This window comes from Mycetomoellerius zeteki, unplaced genomic scaffold (assembly GCF_001594055.1).
Source record: "Mycetomoellerius zeteki isolate Tzet28-1 unplaced genomic scaffold, Tzet1.0 scaffold206, whole genome shotgun sequence".
Taxonomy (NCBI): domain Eukaryota; kingdom Metazoa; phylum Arthropoda; class Insecta; order Hymenoptera; family Formicidae; genus Mycetomoellerius; species Mycetomoellerius zeteki.
In genome coordinates this window covers 876,453-891,281 of record NW_017257021.1, presented here as the reverse complement: position 1 = coordinate 891,281, position 14,829 = coordinate 876,453, and the positions used below count along the sequence as shown (strand labels likewise).

The 14,829-nt window shown below is 31.5% G+C and overlaps 5 protein-coding genes across 6 annotated transcripts; 1 reads left to right on the top strand and 4 right to left on the bottom strand.

Moving 5' to 3' along the window:
* Nucleotides 1-39: 39 nt before the first annotated feature.
* LOC108722496 (transmembrane protein 223) lies at nt 40-3,228 on the bottom strand. The gene is made up of 6 exons (XM_018447642.1): nt 3,197-3,228; nt 1,767-1,792; nt 1,370-1,562; nt 677-1,002; nt 372-514; nt 40-177 (listed from the first exon to the last, which is right to left on the bottom strand). Exons 3-6 carry the CDS (start codon nt 1,522-1,524, stop codon nt 40-42), a joined length of 762 nt encoding a protein of 253 aa, XP_018303144.1. The 5' UTR covers nt 1,525-1,562; nt 1,767-1,792; nt 3,197-3,228.
* Nucleotides 2,018-6,872, top strand: Fbw5 (F-box and WD repeat domain containing 5). 2 transcript variants are annotated; one of them, XM_018447707.1, is made up of 9 exons: nt 2,018-3,227; nt 3,810-3,907; nt 4,045-4,222; nt 4,387-4,579; nt 4,714-4,941; nt 5,484-5,659; nt 5,759-6,086; nt 6,159-6,371; nt 6,451-6,872. In XM_018447707.1, the coding sequence occupies exons 1-9, from the start codon at nt 2,942-2,944 to the stop codon at nt 6,716-6,718; spliced, it is 1,968 nt and encodes a 655-aa protein (XP_018303209.1). In that variant the 5' UTR covers nt 2,018-2,941; the 3' UTR covers nt 6,719-6,872. The 2 variants fall into 2 exon arrangements, with proteins under 2 accessions (XP_018303209.1, XP_018303208.1); XM_018447706.1 differs by having other exon boundaries at nt 3,810-3,967.
* A 1,268-nt stretch (nt 6,873-8,140) lies between these two features.
* Nucleotides 8,141-11,843, bottom strand: LOC108722506 (protein phosphatase 1 regulatory subunit 11). The gene is made up of 4 exons (XM_018447655.1): nt 11,595-11,843; nt 8,610-8,718; nt 8,377-8,532; nt 8,141-8,285 (listed from the first exon to the last, which is right to left on the bottom strand). Exons 1-4 carry the CDS (start codon nt 11,679-11,681, stop codon nt 8,260-8,262), a joined length of 378 nt encoding a protein of 125 aa, XP_018303157.1. The 5' UTR covers nt 11,682-11,843; the 3' UTR covers nt 8,141-8,259.
* LOC108722505 (succinate--hydroxymethylglutarate CoA-transferase) lies at nt 9,548-11,456 on the bottom strand. Its single transcript, XM_018447654.1, has 2 exons — nt 9,871-11,456; nt 9,548-9,778 (listed from the first exon to the last, which is right to left on the bottom strand). Exons 1-2 carry the CDS (start codon nt 10,939-10,941, stop codon nt 9,548-9,550), a joined length of 1,302 nt encoding a protein of 433 aa, XP_018303156.1. The 5' UTR covers nt 10,942-11,456.
* Nucleotides 11,844-12,765: 922 nt separating the features above from the next.
* Nucleotides 12,766-13,873, bottom strand: RpS29 (ribosomal protein S29). Its single transcript, XM_018447699.1, has 3 exons — nt 13,723-13,873; nt 13,133-13,232; nt 12,766-12,921 (listed from the first exon to the last, which is right to left on the bottom strand). Exons 1-3 carry the CDS (start codon nt 13,782-13,784, stop codon nt 12,913-12,915), a joined length of 171 nt encoding a protein of 56 aa, XP_018303201.1. The 5' UTR covers nt 13,785-13,873; the 3' UTR covers nt 12,766-12,912.
* Nucleotides 13,874-14,829: the final 956 nt, after the last annotated feature.

Genomic DNA, 14,829 nt, shown 5'->3' with positions numbered 1-14,829 from the left:
ATTCGTAATAATGCTACATATATCCATAAAATTAAATAATTATCCCATTATATGATCAAAAAGATTTGAATTTACAAAAGTGCCACTTTTATTAACTATGTAATAAAAAGATTTATTTTTTATTTTAAGTGGTAGATATGTTCCTGTATCATCCTGTCTGTCTGCGGTGCACTTTACCTTAAAAAAAATATCTCAAATGTAAGAAACATTTCAAATAGAAAAAAATATTTTAACTCTTTTATATCTTTATATATATATTTTCATGCTCTAAAAGTGTTATATATTATTATTAATATCATGTATGAAATTAATTATACACCAAACATTATAATTAACTTTATATTTATAATTATTATGTAAATGCTTCTTACCACTCCTACTGGTAAATTTAATTTGGATTTCTTCTTTTGCATATGATAAGTAATAATTGAAAGTGTTTTACCGCCTTTATTTAAAATAATATATTTGATGCTACGAGCACATGCAGCATAAACGTAAAGACACGTAAGAGGACCTACAAAATAAATACATCAATTCCAAAAAGAATAAAATCTATTTACTCCATTTTATATAAAGGATTGCTTAACAAATAAAGTAAAAATATGAATCTTTGCATAAAACATGAATGTCTATATATGAAATATTGTTACACATAAATATAAAAGATGATTCTTACCTGTCATAATTACAAAAAAAAATATGCCAATTCGTAACATGTGGTTCAGCAAATATTCTTTTAAGTTTATGTCAGTCTTGTATATATCCCAGAATGATGGAGTATAACTATAAAAAGCCAATACTAAACAACAAAATAATTGTACAACTCCAAAAATTCGCAAATTTCGGATATATGTACTCCCTTCATATTTATATAAAATTACATTGTTCTGTACATTTGTATTTACATCCAATCGTGACATTTTTCGACGCTGTATTAATAAATTTTGTACCAATTTGTTTGGTTTAAGGAAACTTGTTTGTTGTGTTGCTCCATCAGATAATCTAAATTTTTATTTACATCATTTTAAAATATATAACTGTAAAATACACAGGAAATCCTATAGTTATCGTCGTTAATTCTAGCTTTAATTTGAAGTTAATATTTTTTAATGTAAACTAATTAAATGGCATTAATTTTCAAACGATTATCAAAACAATATTGACATTTTGACATAACATTCTACTTTTTGATCTTCCTCTTTCATTTCTAATTAAAAGAAGATAACAATAACGATCAAGAATATCCTGTATACATTTATACAAATATTCTTTTAATAATCAATGATTAAAACTTAAAATATTTCTAGATATATATCATTCTTAAGAAATATATTTTATCAAAAGTTTTATTATAATTATATCTTTTTACCTCGCGCATCTCGTTAGAAACATTCTAACAGTCATTGCTGCTGAAAATATATTCTTGTCATATATAAAATATTTTTGTGTTATTCCATGGACAGATCGTACTTGAGTTAATAAAGTTTTAGGAATAATAGGATGCCTCAAAATTAGATTCAACATTTTTAAATTGTTTTCATTCTACGTCACAAAAGGCAACTCTAGAAATTTTATAAAATATTAATTTGCTTTTAATATCATTTCTTACACACAAAAATTTTATTTTTATTTACAAATATTTACATTTATTTTAATTTTATTTTTCTTTTCATTAATAATGAGGTAATCCGGAAAAAAAACACGATATACATATATTCTATGATTTTATATGAAAGATTATGCATAAAAAATTATTATATTCTTACCAAGTTCTTCTTGCGAATACTGCAATCTGTAAAAATATAAATTTTATTTATAAATAGTCAATTCAATAGTAAAATTATAAGTAAACTTTTTTGGCTAGAGGTTAGGAAACCCGTAGAAAAAGGTAAACATAAGGATCTGATCTTTACAGCTACACTATGTCGTACTTTTTGCACTTAAAATAAGATAACTACAAAGTTGAAGAAAAAAGGAAAAATGACGAAAAAATACAAAGCGAAAAAATAGAAAGAATGACAAAGGATAATCTCAATTATTTAAATGTGTTTCCAAGTGCAGTAAAGTGTGAGTAGGATGAACGAAATCCTATTTTCGTTTGACGCTCACACACTTGCGAGCATCGTTTGTCCTTATTTAACATTAGGTAAACAAAGAATGAAACGAGCACGAGTGATTGCGTGCTATATAATCACATATAATCTGAAAGGACAAGTTGAAGGCACTCTTCTATCGTCATCCGACGATACACGGCAGAAAAAAAAAAAAAGAGCAAGTGATTGCGAGCGTCAACTCGTCAAGTGGTGGAGCATGCAGCCTCTACTTTCGTTTTATATATTTGGACTTCTCGCTCTCTTTATCTTCAAGGTCTAGTTACTATACATTTAGAGAGTGCAAGTAAAAGCAGAGGTAAAAGAAACTTATAAGAAACAGTCTAGTCTAGCGACTCTCGTAGTGTCGTAATCGCGAAGCGGGGAAACACACGTTCTCTTTTAGAATATCAGAACGTCAGGAATATCAGGACGTCAGGAATATCAGGATCTCTCACAGAAATCAGAGCAGATCAGAGTCCAGAGATTCGGAGATTGAGAGGCAATCAGGGCGTTCCGAAATTCATTGAAAGATAACGTGGAAACTTTTCCGTTGACGGAACATACGTCGGGCTGCGTCGGGCACGATTGGCACGAATACGTGCCGCTTGCTTCCGAGATGCGACTCGTGCAACACAGCTCGTATCGTATTTTTACTGTGCGTGCAGGTGTTGCGCGACGCGGACGCGAATGACTTGACGCGATGCACTCGTTCGTGAACGGCCGCAGAGAGTGGCGAACTTCACTACGTGAATTCTAACCTCGATCGAAAACTCGCGTATCCTTGACGTGACGACAGTGCGGTAGCTGACAGGTATCAGCTGTTCCAGTAAATAAACCGCGCGTCGACGATGGACGACGTGGAGGACACCGCGCGAGACGACCGGCCGTCCGACGAGGACGTCAGCGAGTCGGACGACGGCAGCGAGTATTCGTCGCGTAGCGAGGGTGAATTCAACTGGTACGTTATGTCGGACTCGATTCTCCTGAGTATCTTCCAGTACCTGACGCCGAGGGAATTGTTGACCGCGGGCGAGGTGTGCCGATCGTGGTTCAGAGTGTCGCGCGACGAGTTCCTGTGGAAGTATTTATTTTATCGTACGTACAAGATAGATCCGGACGTCGGCATCGTGCCAGGTATGTCTCGTCACTAAGTATTCGCGGTACTTTTACACGATCGAAAATAACATTCTCCGCCGGATATTGCGTGGAGAAAATATAAATTTGTACCGTCTATTTTCCGGGAAGATCCATTCATACTCGGAGCAAAATTGTTAGATTCTACTAAATCGGACAATGATTCCACACACATGGCATTTATGAAGACAATAAATGTAAAAGCAATAATAGAATAACAAAGCAGTAAGACAAAGAAATATGTGTAAACGAAGTAAACTTTTTTTTTTTTCATAAATGAGTGTGAATTCCTAATTATTCAGATTAATAGCAACGTTTATTGATTGTTACTTTTTTATAATGCTACTTTTGTTGTCATATATTCTTATAAAACAATCTTGTTAATAACAATACACATGAAATTTGTATATTTTCAATTTTTATCTTTTGATAAATGATGTTTCAGAAAATCTTTCTATGTACATAGAAAAATCTTATCTTATGTAATACTACATAAATCTGTATAATAATTAATTTTTTATTATTTTATATGCATATGTATATATTTTATCCATATTCTTTATATTTATTATTCTTTCGTAGGAAAAACCTCCTGGTTGGGAGAATTCAAACGCTTGGCATATCACACTCCATTGATAGAAACTGAAGTTCTTAAAGAACATTCACATCAGGTCTTACACGTGAGCTTTTCTCATAATGGCAAAATGTTTGCAACCTGTTCAAAAGATGGATATATTCTTGTAAGTTCTTCTTTCATTTTGCAATTATTACTTTCTCTCATATACTTACATTTATCATTTGCATCATTTTGTTTTAGGTATGGCAAAGTCAGTATCCTGTTACCATAAAATATTGGCACGATATGAAGACATTTAGTTGGAAATATACACAATTTTCCCAGTTTAATTGTACAGATACGTTACTTCTTGTGTCTGGTGTCCATTTTGGTACACCGCATAGTACTTCGGGTGAAATAGCAGTATTCAGAGTAGCACGTAAGTGAGATTAAGGTCTTATATGTATCAATAAGAAAATAAAGATTATACGACTAAAATAAATCTTAACCTGGGAGTCAACGAAATTATCTGACGATAGATTTTGATAAAAGAAATTATCTCCATCCAATACATGCTTATATGTGTTTTTTGTTTATTTGTAGCTGGTTTTGATCTCCAGTGTAGAGTAGTGAATAAGCCGTATGACATATTTGGTACATGGTACAGTGAACGTTACCTTTTAAGTGGAAATCTACATTGGTTGGCACATTTGGTTAGTACTAGCGTAGTTTGGCTCAATAAGGCAAATCAGGAATCAGCTAGCGAACATGTGCCCATTATGACGCAACTCTTTAGGTAAAGTAACGACTCGGTATATTTTTTTAATCGATCTGAATCTTTAATTCAATTTAACTTCTTGTTAGAAACATAAATAAATTTTTTTAAATGGATTATAATATTTTTTTCATGCACTTGTAATAATTTTTCAGGTTCTATAACGGAAATGCTTCCTCGATTAGGGCGATTATGGTTGCAAATTGTTTAGCATCTGCTCCAGCTGAATCCACAGAACAACAGAGCCAACCATCTTCCTCAAATACAAAGGAAGAAAAAGGAAATCCACCAAGCCACAAGGATTTGTTGTCTCCTTCAGGCGAATCTAATAGCTCGCAAAGTCAAGAAGAACCAATATACTACATTTCATCATCAAAAATACAGTATGTGAAAATTTCTTTTTTTTATGCACAGTGTGGTTCACTTAAATTGAAAATCTTGAATATTTCATTTATTTTTGATGATATGAAAAAAATGTTTTAGATGAAAAAAAAAAGTGAGACGGTTTCGAGTGAAGGAAAATATTAAGGTAGAAATATAAAAAAATCAATGTATTTAATCTTTCACATTAATATGTGCCAGAATAAAGTATAAAATATCTCATTGGTTTTTGGTATTTCTACTTTTTATACGCAGAATAATTAGAGGAATGATATTAAGTAAAAAAAATTATATAATTCTATTTAAAAAAGTAGAAGTGATTTTTTTTTATCTTTTTGGCACTTCTACCTACCAAAAGAACAATGTGACCGAAATACGTCCCTCTTGAAATCATTTTACTTTTATATGAAATATTTTTTCGTATCAAAAATAAGCAAAACATTCAAGGTTTTCCATTTAAGAGTGGACCACCCTGTATACATGTATATAACTTTTAAATGCATTCTTATTAGATATTAATATACATGATACATATACATGATAGATATAGTAAATTAGAAGGTGCATTTTCGAATTGGAGGAAACTTGGTGATGGTTTTGAATATGCTAGTCCTATACAATACAATCAGGAATATAGGCAGGTTGAGATGCAGAAGAAGGCACACGAAAGCGATAGCGAAAGTGAGAATCCGCAATGGGAGGAGGAGAGCGAGTCTGGAGGTAGGAAAATTATGCATGTAATGCATAGCAATAGGAAATAACTATAATCGGCTATCCTAATCATTGTGTAGGACATGATGACAAAAAATGAGTTTACAGAATCTTCAATAACCGAAGAATGTGATACAGACGAGTTAGCCAGTAATCCCGAAAAACTTCTTATCTTTACGACTGGTTCGAAAACATATACTCCGCATAAAGTTGGTTTTAAGAGGATCAAATTAGTTACTTTCCCACGAAGATTGGATCCAGGACCATCGCTGCGTGAGAGAATAGCTCAACAAAAGAGGGAACGAGAGAGACAGAATACTCCATCAGTAGAAGATTGGTTAAATTATGAATCTGTGGCAGACAAATTCGATAAAATAGATCATTTAATTGATCTTCATGGCCATATTATTGGAATGGGACTTTCTCCTGATCATAGGTCAGTTGTAGTTGTCATGTAAAATAAATGTACTTGAGATGTATAGATATTTAACTATGCATATATTTCCAGATATCTTTATGTAAATTCGAGGCCGTGGCCGAAGGGTTACGTTATTACCAATCCCTTACAACCACCGCCGATAGCTCAAGAAATCGATATCCATGTAATCGACTTGGTAACGCTGAAACAAGTTGGCACGATGTTAAGAGCACACAAAGCATATACGCCTAATAACGAATGTTTCTTTATATTTCTGGATGTATGTAATGAATACGTAGCAAGGTAATTAATACGCTTGTATTTAATTTATTAATTTAACCAAGATTTAACTTTTCAAAATATAAAATATCTTTGTTTGCAGTGGTGCAGAAGATAAACACGGTTATTTATGGGATAGACATTATGGAATCTGCTTAGCAAAATTTCCCCATAGTGATGTAGTTAATTCAGTGGCTTTTAATCCACGCGATCCTGAGATGTTAGTTACAACTAGTGATGACTATACAGTTAAAATATGGCGAAGTCGGGCTATGGTGAAGGCTTTAGATTTAGATGAAAAGTCTTATCGTAGGGGGATGGAAGTGCGAAAAAGACATAAATATCAGAAATGCGGCACTAATGTTGACTGATTAAAAACTATTAAATTTCTAATTTAAACATTTATTTTTACAAGATCTTAGAGATATATTTTACACTTAAGTTTTAATATATACTATACAAAATCGTCCAGAATACTATTATTGCATAAAAGCACAAATATAATAAGAATATATTTTTTGATTACCTGGGATTATGCAAATTACATATGCAGACTTTCATTTCTTGGTATAATATAGAATCTCGTTAGATGAGTACTTCTATTTTGAAAAAAGTAAAAAAATAAAAATTACTAAGAATGTTGTTAAAAGAATGAATATCATAAGAATATATTGTTGACACGCGTCTGTTATGATGAAAATTAGAAAATAACTTACGAAAGATTTTAAAATTATATCATCCATTCAAAAATAGATTATCAAACTATTTTTAAATTTTCAGAACTCGCAAACTAATATTAGATCAGTGATTTGCCTAATGATTAAAAATTGTCCTATCTGCTTGTTCCTATTCTATGCACATTAATGATTTTTCAAGATATTTTTCAAGATAATGTCAGTTTAAAATTTATCTATAAAGCCTATATACATGAAACTAGTTTAAAACTTATCTTCAAATGAAATTAGAAATTTAAACTCAATGAAAGTGTGCAATGAATATTAAGTTTCCTTATGACCATTTTTTTTATGAGTATGACTTTAAAATTTCGAATTTTTTTATTTAATCCATTCTGTATTTTATATATATTTGAAATATTTACAAATTTCATCTACCTATGCTTATATTAGATAAAAGAAACAAGGAATAAATGTAACTGTGCATTATTTTGTATTTTTTCTTTGTCATATGTAATACGACATAATTACTTATAATTATGGCGCATGACAATGCATGCCGTAATTTGTAATACATTATTTCATTTTTTGAGCTTGTATTATAGAGCAATTGCATTGTAAGATTATAAATGTAATAAATCTCCAAAAAAAAAATGAAATTTTGACATATATTCCTAATTTTTCTTCATATCAGAACATAATTGCAAACTTGATCTAATAATAATGAAATATACGAACCAATATTATCATACATCACAAAATAATATATATTTTTTCTAGCGCATCTGGATCTAGATCTCTCTATATTAGGTAAATAGTAAATAACAAATAGTACATGTAAAATTAATAACATTAATCGGACGTAAACATATAAGGAATGATGAAATTGCTTTTCAAAGAATGTTGAATAATTTACTATTCGCAAGACATGTATAATAATTAACAATTTCAATAATATTTTATAATCTGCGCGATTAAAGCACTGTAATATAAGTACATATACTAGTGCAAAATCATATTTAAAGTTGTGTACCTAAAATGACAAGGCAACATGACTTTATCTACATTGTATAATTATAATATTTTAATTATTGTTATATATATACCATTACTTACCTAAAAAAAGTATCATCTTTTTCTGTATTACATACTGACTCGAGAAATAATAATTGGAAAATAAAGGAATTTATTTTCCATTTAGAGAAAAGTTGTCAATAGGTATATAAGCATAAAAACACTTATGTTGAACCTGTTGCAATGGGTTCTATAAAAAGAATAAGATAAGAAGTAAGGGTAACAGGTACAAATGTATAAATACATACAAATATATATTTGATTTATTATGAAAAATTTACCAGGATGTGATGACATTCCTTCTCGCGCAGGATCACCAGATTTCGGTAAGACTTTCTTATGAGCATCTTTATGTCCGTGACAATGTTCGCATTCATCATCACTGTCTTCAGAACTACTTTCACCAAAAGTTTTTGGTTTCTCATAAATACAACAACCTATAAAAAAAATTATGTAATTAACTCTTTTTGATAAATGAAACCTAAAAGATTACATAGAAATAATAAATACTTACATTTTGATTTTTTTTTATTTAAATTTTCATTGTCTACGGTCCCCTGTGTCCATTGAACCTTTTTATTTGATTTCGGCATCCGTAAACGTAATCGTACAGTAGGTACATCCTGTATAAAAAAATGTGAAATTTTCAATAATATAAAGTGCATTATCAGGTTTTAAATTATAAGCAGTGATTGACTATAAAAAAGATACTTGTTACGATATATATATATATATATAATAAAAAATTGTGTTAATGTAAAAATAAAGAACAAATAAAATTAAAAAATTTTTATTTTCATTACAATTGATAACAAAATAACAATTTTATAATATATTATAAAATTTTAACCAAATTAAAATATTTTAGGCTTTAATGAATTAAATCGAATACCATAAAAATGCTAATACAAGCCCACACTGGATGGGCATGTGAGTATAAAACTTATTGTCTAAAAGTATAAATAAAATAATAAAAGTGTAAACGTTTCAAAAACCTTCTTTTTGGGGTCTCTTCAGTACAATCGTTAAATAATAATTACATGTGTTGAATTAACTAAAAAGTTATTACGATATCACAGTGTCGATTAACTTTAGTTTGACATTTTATAATAATTAGTACTGAAGAGAACCCAAAATGGAGGGTCGAAACGTTTTTTTCTTTAGACAATAAATTTTTTGTACACATATGTCCATACGGTGTTGGCGTGTTGGCCATTTTTATTGTATTCGATAAAATTTAAAATCTTAAAATGTAATATATATAAAATGATGAAATACTAATCTTAAAATATATAATGTACACATAATACAATAAAATACATATTTATACAATAATCTTATATATGAACTTGTTACTATTAAACTACATTCTAAAGATTTTATAAAAATATCCGACAATAATTCGATTGCTGCATTAAAATGTACAAATAGAAAGGGATTCATGCTCATTAATTATTGTACGATTTTTTGTTTTATCAAATGTTCTATTTTATCATCAGAATAGTTTAATATATTTTTTAAAACTTCTGACGTATGCTGTCCCAATGTTGGTGGTGCTGATCGCACCATATTAGTAGCGTAGCTATATGTCACAGGTGGTCCAACAAGTTTCACTTTGCCTGTAACTGGATGATCTACTTCTCGAACCAATTTGATATGTTTCACATGGGGATCATCGAATACCTGGAAATTACAGTTGAAGAAAATGAAATTTATTAAATTGCAAAAGAGAGACAATGCATCGAGATCAGATTAGATTGATCAGGTTAATTCACCTCTCTCATAGTATTTATTGCTCCATAAGGAAACGAAGCCCCTGTAAATTCTGCAGACCATTCTTGATTTGTTTTCTTTTTAATTACATCTCTAAGGATTTCAAGTAATTCCGTTCTGTTTTTAACTCTAGCTATATTATTCTTGAACTTGTCATTAGTAGTAAGTTCTGACATTTGTAATCTTGTGACTAATTCCAGAAATTGTGCATCGCTCCCTACTCCAATCGTCATGTATCCATTTTTCGTGGGAAAGGCTTCGTAAGGAACTATGCTTTCGTGTTCAGATCCCCATCTTGTCGCCTCCTTGTTTGCATTTAAATAATTTGAAGCAATGTTAATCAGACTTGCGATTTGAGTCGACAAGAGATTACATTGTATCCACTGGCCTTTGTTGGTTTTCGATTTTTGTAGTAAAGCTGCCATAATTGCTCCATGAGCGTACAGGCCTGTTGCCAGATCAGTCATTGCTACGCCAACCTTGCACGGTGGTCCATCTTTCGGGCCGGTAATGTGCAAAAGACCGCCTAAGGAAGCAGCGACGACATCGTAACCCGGTCTATTTGCATATGGTCCACTGGATCCGTAACCAGTCAACGAGCAATAGATGAGACGTGGCGCTATCTTAGCCATATCTTCGTATCCTAAGCCCATGCTGCTCAGCTTTCCGGGCACATAATTCTCCATCAGGACGTCGCTTGTCTGTGCCAGCTCGTAAATAATATCCTTACCCTTCTTCAAATCGATGCAAACGCTTTTCTTATTTCTGTTGACGCTCATGAAATAAGTCGACTCCTGTGTTCTTTGGAAGAACGGCGGGCCCCACTTGCGTGACTCGTCCCCGCCGTCGGGTCGTTCGATCTTCAAGATCTCCGCACCGAGATCACCCAGGATCATTGTGCAGTAAGGACCGGCCACGATTCGCGTCAGATCCAGAATTCTTACTCCGTTCAACGGCGAACGATTCTCTTCAACGGCCGTGCAAAATTCACGTCCGCAACTTTTCAAATTTTTTGAAACACTTGACAAATATTTCTTGCTTCGCGCGCTAATTGCAAGTATTTTGCGCATCATATTGAAATTTTTAAAAACGAAGTTGGCAACTGTTACGTAGTGGGGTGCAACGTAATATATTTTAAAACGTAAACTAAATAGACACTATCTTCTTAATTAAACATCATTCAAAGGTTGATGCATTTGACCAAGAATAATGATTGTGAATTGAATTTTATTCATTACATTTCGAGCTGGAATGTTTCTATTTCTTTGTAAAAGTAATTAGTTTAATTTGTGCAATTTGAATATATCCAGTTACGACAGAGCAGGCATTTACACTTACGTTTCTTTTAATATTACTAAAAAGATATTGTACCAACAATAAGTGTCGTTTGTTAGAAAAACTGTTTGACAGAATGAAGATTTTAAAAAAATTTCAAATCCTAAGATATAGCAGCAGTTAGCAGTTGCAACACGTAATCGAACGCCTAACCTCGTCGTATCTACTAATATGACGCAGGTTTTCTGCGATCCAAGGAAAGATTCTTTCGACAACGCGAGTCGAACGTCGGACTGTCAAGAGACTGTCAAGATATGATAAGATGAGTAGGTCATGCTTATTTTAATCTCGATAAACAATTCGTATCGCGTCGAGACAAAAAAGACTTACAATTAGTACCTCGCGACGCGACGCGACATTTAGGATCCTATAACGAATATTTGACGAATACCTGCGATCCGGAATCGGTGACGTCTGGCTCGGAGATTGTTTCCGTTTGCGTCTGCGAAGCCGTCTGCTCCGACATCGTTCTCTCCATGTGTTGCGATTGACGGCACGATACCCTTGAGCGCGAGGGATGACGAGGGTGGGTGAGGGTTTGCGTACGTAGGTAACGCAGGTTACAAACGTAACCCAACGTAACCTATGCTCATCTATTCTACCTCAGCTATGTTCAGTTACGTTACGCGAACATCGTGAACCCTCCCTATTACTGCAGTGTTGCCAAATTAATATCAATTGACACTATATACTGGCAGTACCAATTTTTTTTCCTTTTTATAGACGAGAATTGACTTTGAATATTTTTTTGCGCTAATTTTTTGCTGTCTCGTTTTAAACGTCTCGACTTTTTCATCAATTTTTTTAAAGTCTTTTAAAGTCTTAGATAAGAGGTTTAATGAATTTCTTTGCCACAGAATTTTGTATGATCTCTGATGCTTCAATTAAGTATTGAAATATTTAAAGTTACTTCTTCCAGGCATCTGTGGAAAATGAGTACATTATGCCCTCATGTGTAAATTCGTATACCAACAATTTTATGATGTATTATTAATTTGTTTTTTATGCATACATTTGGTATTTTCTCTTCAACTCTAATATTTGTGTATATCTAGCTTATTTAAGTATAGAAAATATAACAATGCAACTCGAAAGAACAGAAGAAATATTTACAATTTGAATTCAGTTTTATTTACAATTTTACATGCTGTATTTTCAAATATATTTGATTACTTAAATTTATAAATTTACTTTATATCATAGGATATCCAAAGTAAAAAAAAATTCTATTTTGAATTCAAATTAGATCCTAAAAATGGGTTTTACATAGAATATTTAAATTTTGATATCAAAATCCAGAAAATGTCAAATTTCGAATAAAATGTAATTCTATAAAAAATTTTTAATAAATCGTATTGTTTTCTGCGACATAATAAATTCGGATAATAAAACCGGATATCTCATTTGTGCCTAATATTAACAGTTTTATATTTTTGAAAATATATTGATAGACGTGATTGTTAAATTAATAAATCATTTTGATCACATTTTCGTGTTTCCAGGAAAATTAGAAAATGCTATTTATATGTATTAGAGAATGTAAAAAGAATAAATATACAAAATGTTGGATTATATAAATATATTCATTTCAAGAATGTTGAGTGTCAGATGTTACAATCTCTATTTTTCAACTGTTAACTTTTAAAGATGCTGCTGTAAAAATCATCGTAATTTGTCAAAGAATTGCTCCAATTATTCCTACGTTATATTTAATCCAGCTGTAAAAAGAATAAATAAGATATATTTAGGTATGATTAGATATCTTATTTTATTTCAACTACGTTCAATTTCGTCGCTCACATGTTATGAGCTTTGTTCTATTTTCCTTTCCCAAGTAACGAGTGATAATAATAGAATGAAAGTTACAGCAAATTGAAACCGAACGCAGCCTTTATAAAGTAGCAACGAAATGGACTGATATTTTTTTACCTTCTTGAAACCAATATCGGCTGCATATTCTCTAAAGCACTGTCGACAGATGTTCAGACCGTATTTACGAATAAGCCCATGTCTATTTGCACAAGCGCGGCTGCAATGAAATCAATTTTATTCAATTACACAATAAATATATTCGCATCTAACCTATACAATAAACATAATAAGCATAATAAATATTAAATTGATTCGAAATTAATACATCTATTCGTTATCTGTAATTATTTCATTTCCTACATTTGAAATATTTAGGGAAAAAACAAGAGGAACAATTTTAATAAATTGCAATTAAAATAATCCATCCCTTTAACGTGCTTTTTTGAGGTTAGAATGCATATTTAAATGTATGTTTGCATAGAAGATGGTTAATAACAACAATACATAACAACAACAATAATACATACATATTACATTATTTTAAATTTTAATTTTTTCATCAAGTTTTTTGCTTTAAATCAAGTTTTTGTATCAAAAAATACTGTATAGACATTCATGAGGACGCCACGCGATCGCTCTATTCTTCAAGCCAAGTATAAATAATCGCTAATGAAGACTAGCGAGAACAAAAAGAACATTATACTAACCAGGATCGAGATCCTTGACCGTATTTTCGTGGATGTGAATACCAAATATTCTGAAAACCCATATTTACACGTTTTACGTCTTTTTTGCAACGCACTGCAACGAACCAACCAGAACCAACGCGTCTACGAACGTGAAAGACAGGAAAAGGAAATGAGCCAGGACGCCAGGACTGCCAAGAGTATAGGTTTGTCGCGTCGCAAGCTCCAACATGTTCCTACCGTAGCTCCTACTCACTCTATTAAGCGCGTTGGAGTGAATAAGAGCTATGGTAGGAGCATAATGGAACCTATTGGAGCATGCGACGCGAACAAACCTTAGAACTAGATTACTAGAAGGTAGAAGGGGCACTTGCTGTTGATTCTGAGTCCAGAATACTCCAGAAACCTCTTAAATCTAAGATTTGTTCGCGTTGCTTCAAATTGCCAAAATTTTTGGCAAAACTTAAAATGAGATAAATATATATTCGAGCATCGAAGAGAAAGAAAGCAAAGATCCTGAGTGCAAAAAGTGTAAGCAACGCGAACAGATCACTTATCTATGCAGCTACCGGCGCCGGCGCGTTCAATCACGTGATCACTAATGAACGAAGGCGCTTATATTTGGAATGCATATAAATCTACGTTTTCTTTTATTTACATAGATACACAAGTTATTATAAGTACCAAATAATTGTTTATTATATTAAAAAGTATAGTAAAAAAATTATTAAAATTTTATTATAGAGCGCGCGAATATATCAATAAAAGAGTGGAAAGTTTATGAAATTACGTTTTTTAAATAGATCGAAAAAAAAAAAACATTAACACTATAATTAATATTTAGAAATATTAATATCAGTAACATAATATTTACGTAAACTTATATATTCAAGATATATAAATTATTTTTGTATTTATTTACATATATATATATATATATAAATATAACCTAGGCCCAGTTGCACTAACGTTACTTTGACTTTAAGCAAAGTTTAAAACTCTGTCTCTGTCTCTCCTTCGCTTTAAAACGAGACAGAGAGAATTTTGTCTTGCTTAAAGTCAAAGTAACGTTGATGCAACCGCGCGGGCCTTAGAATTATTTATTTTAATTTTTTCACAAATATTATG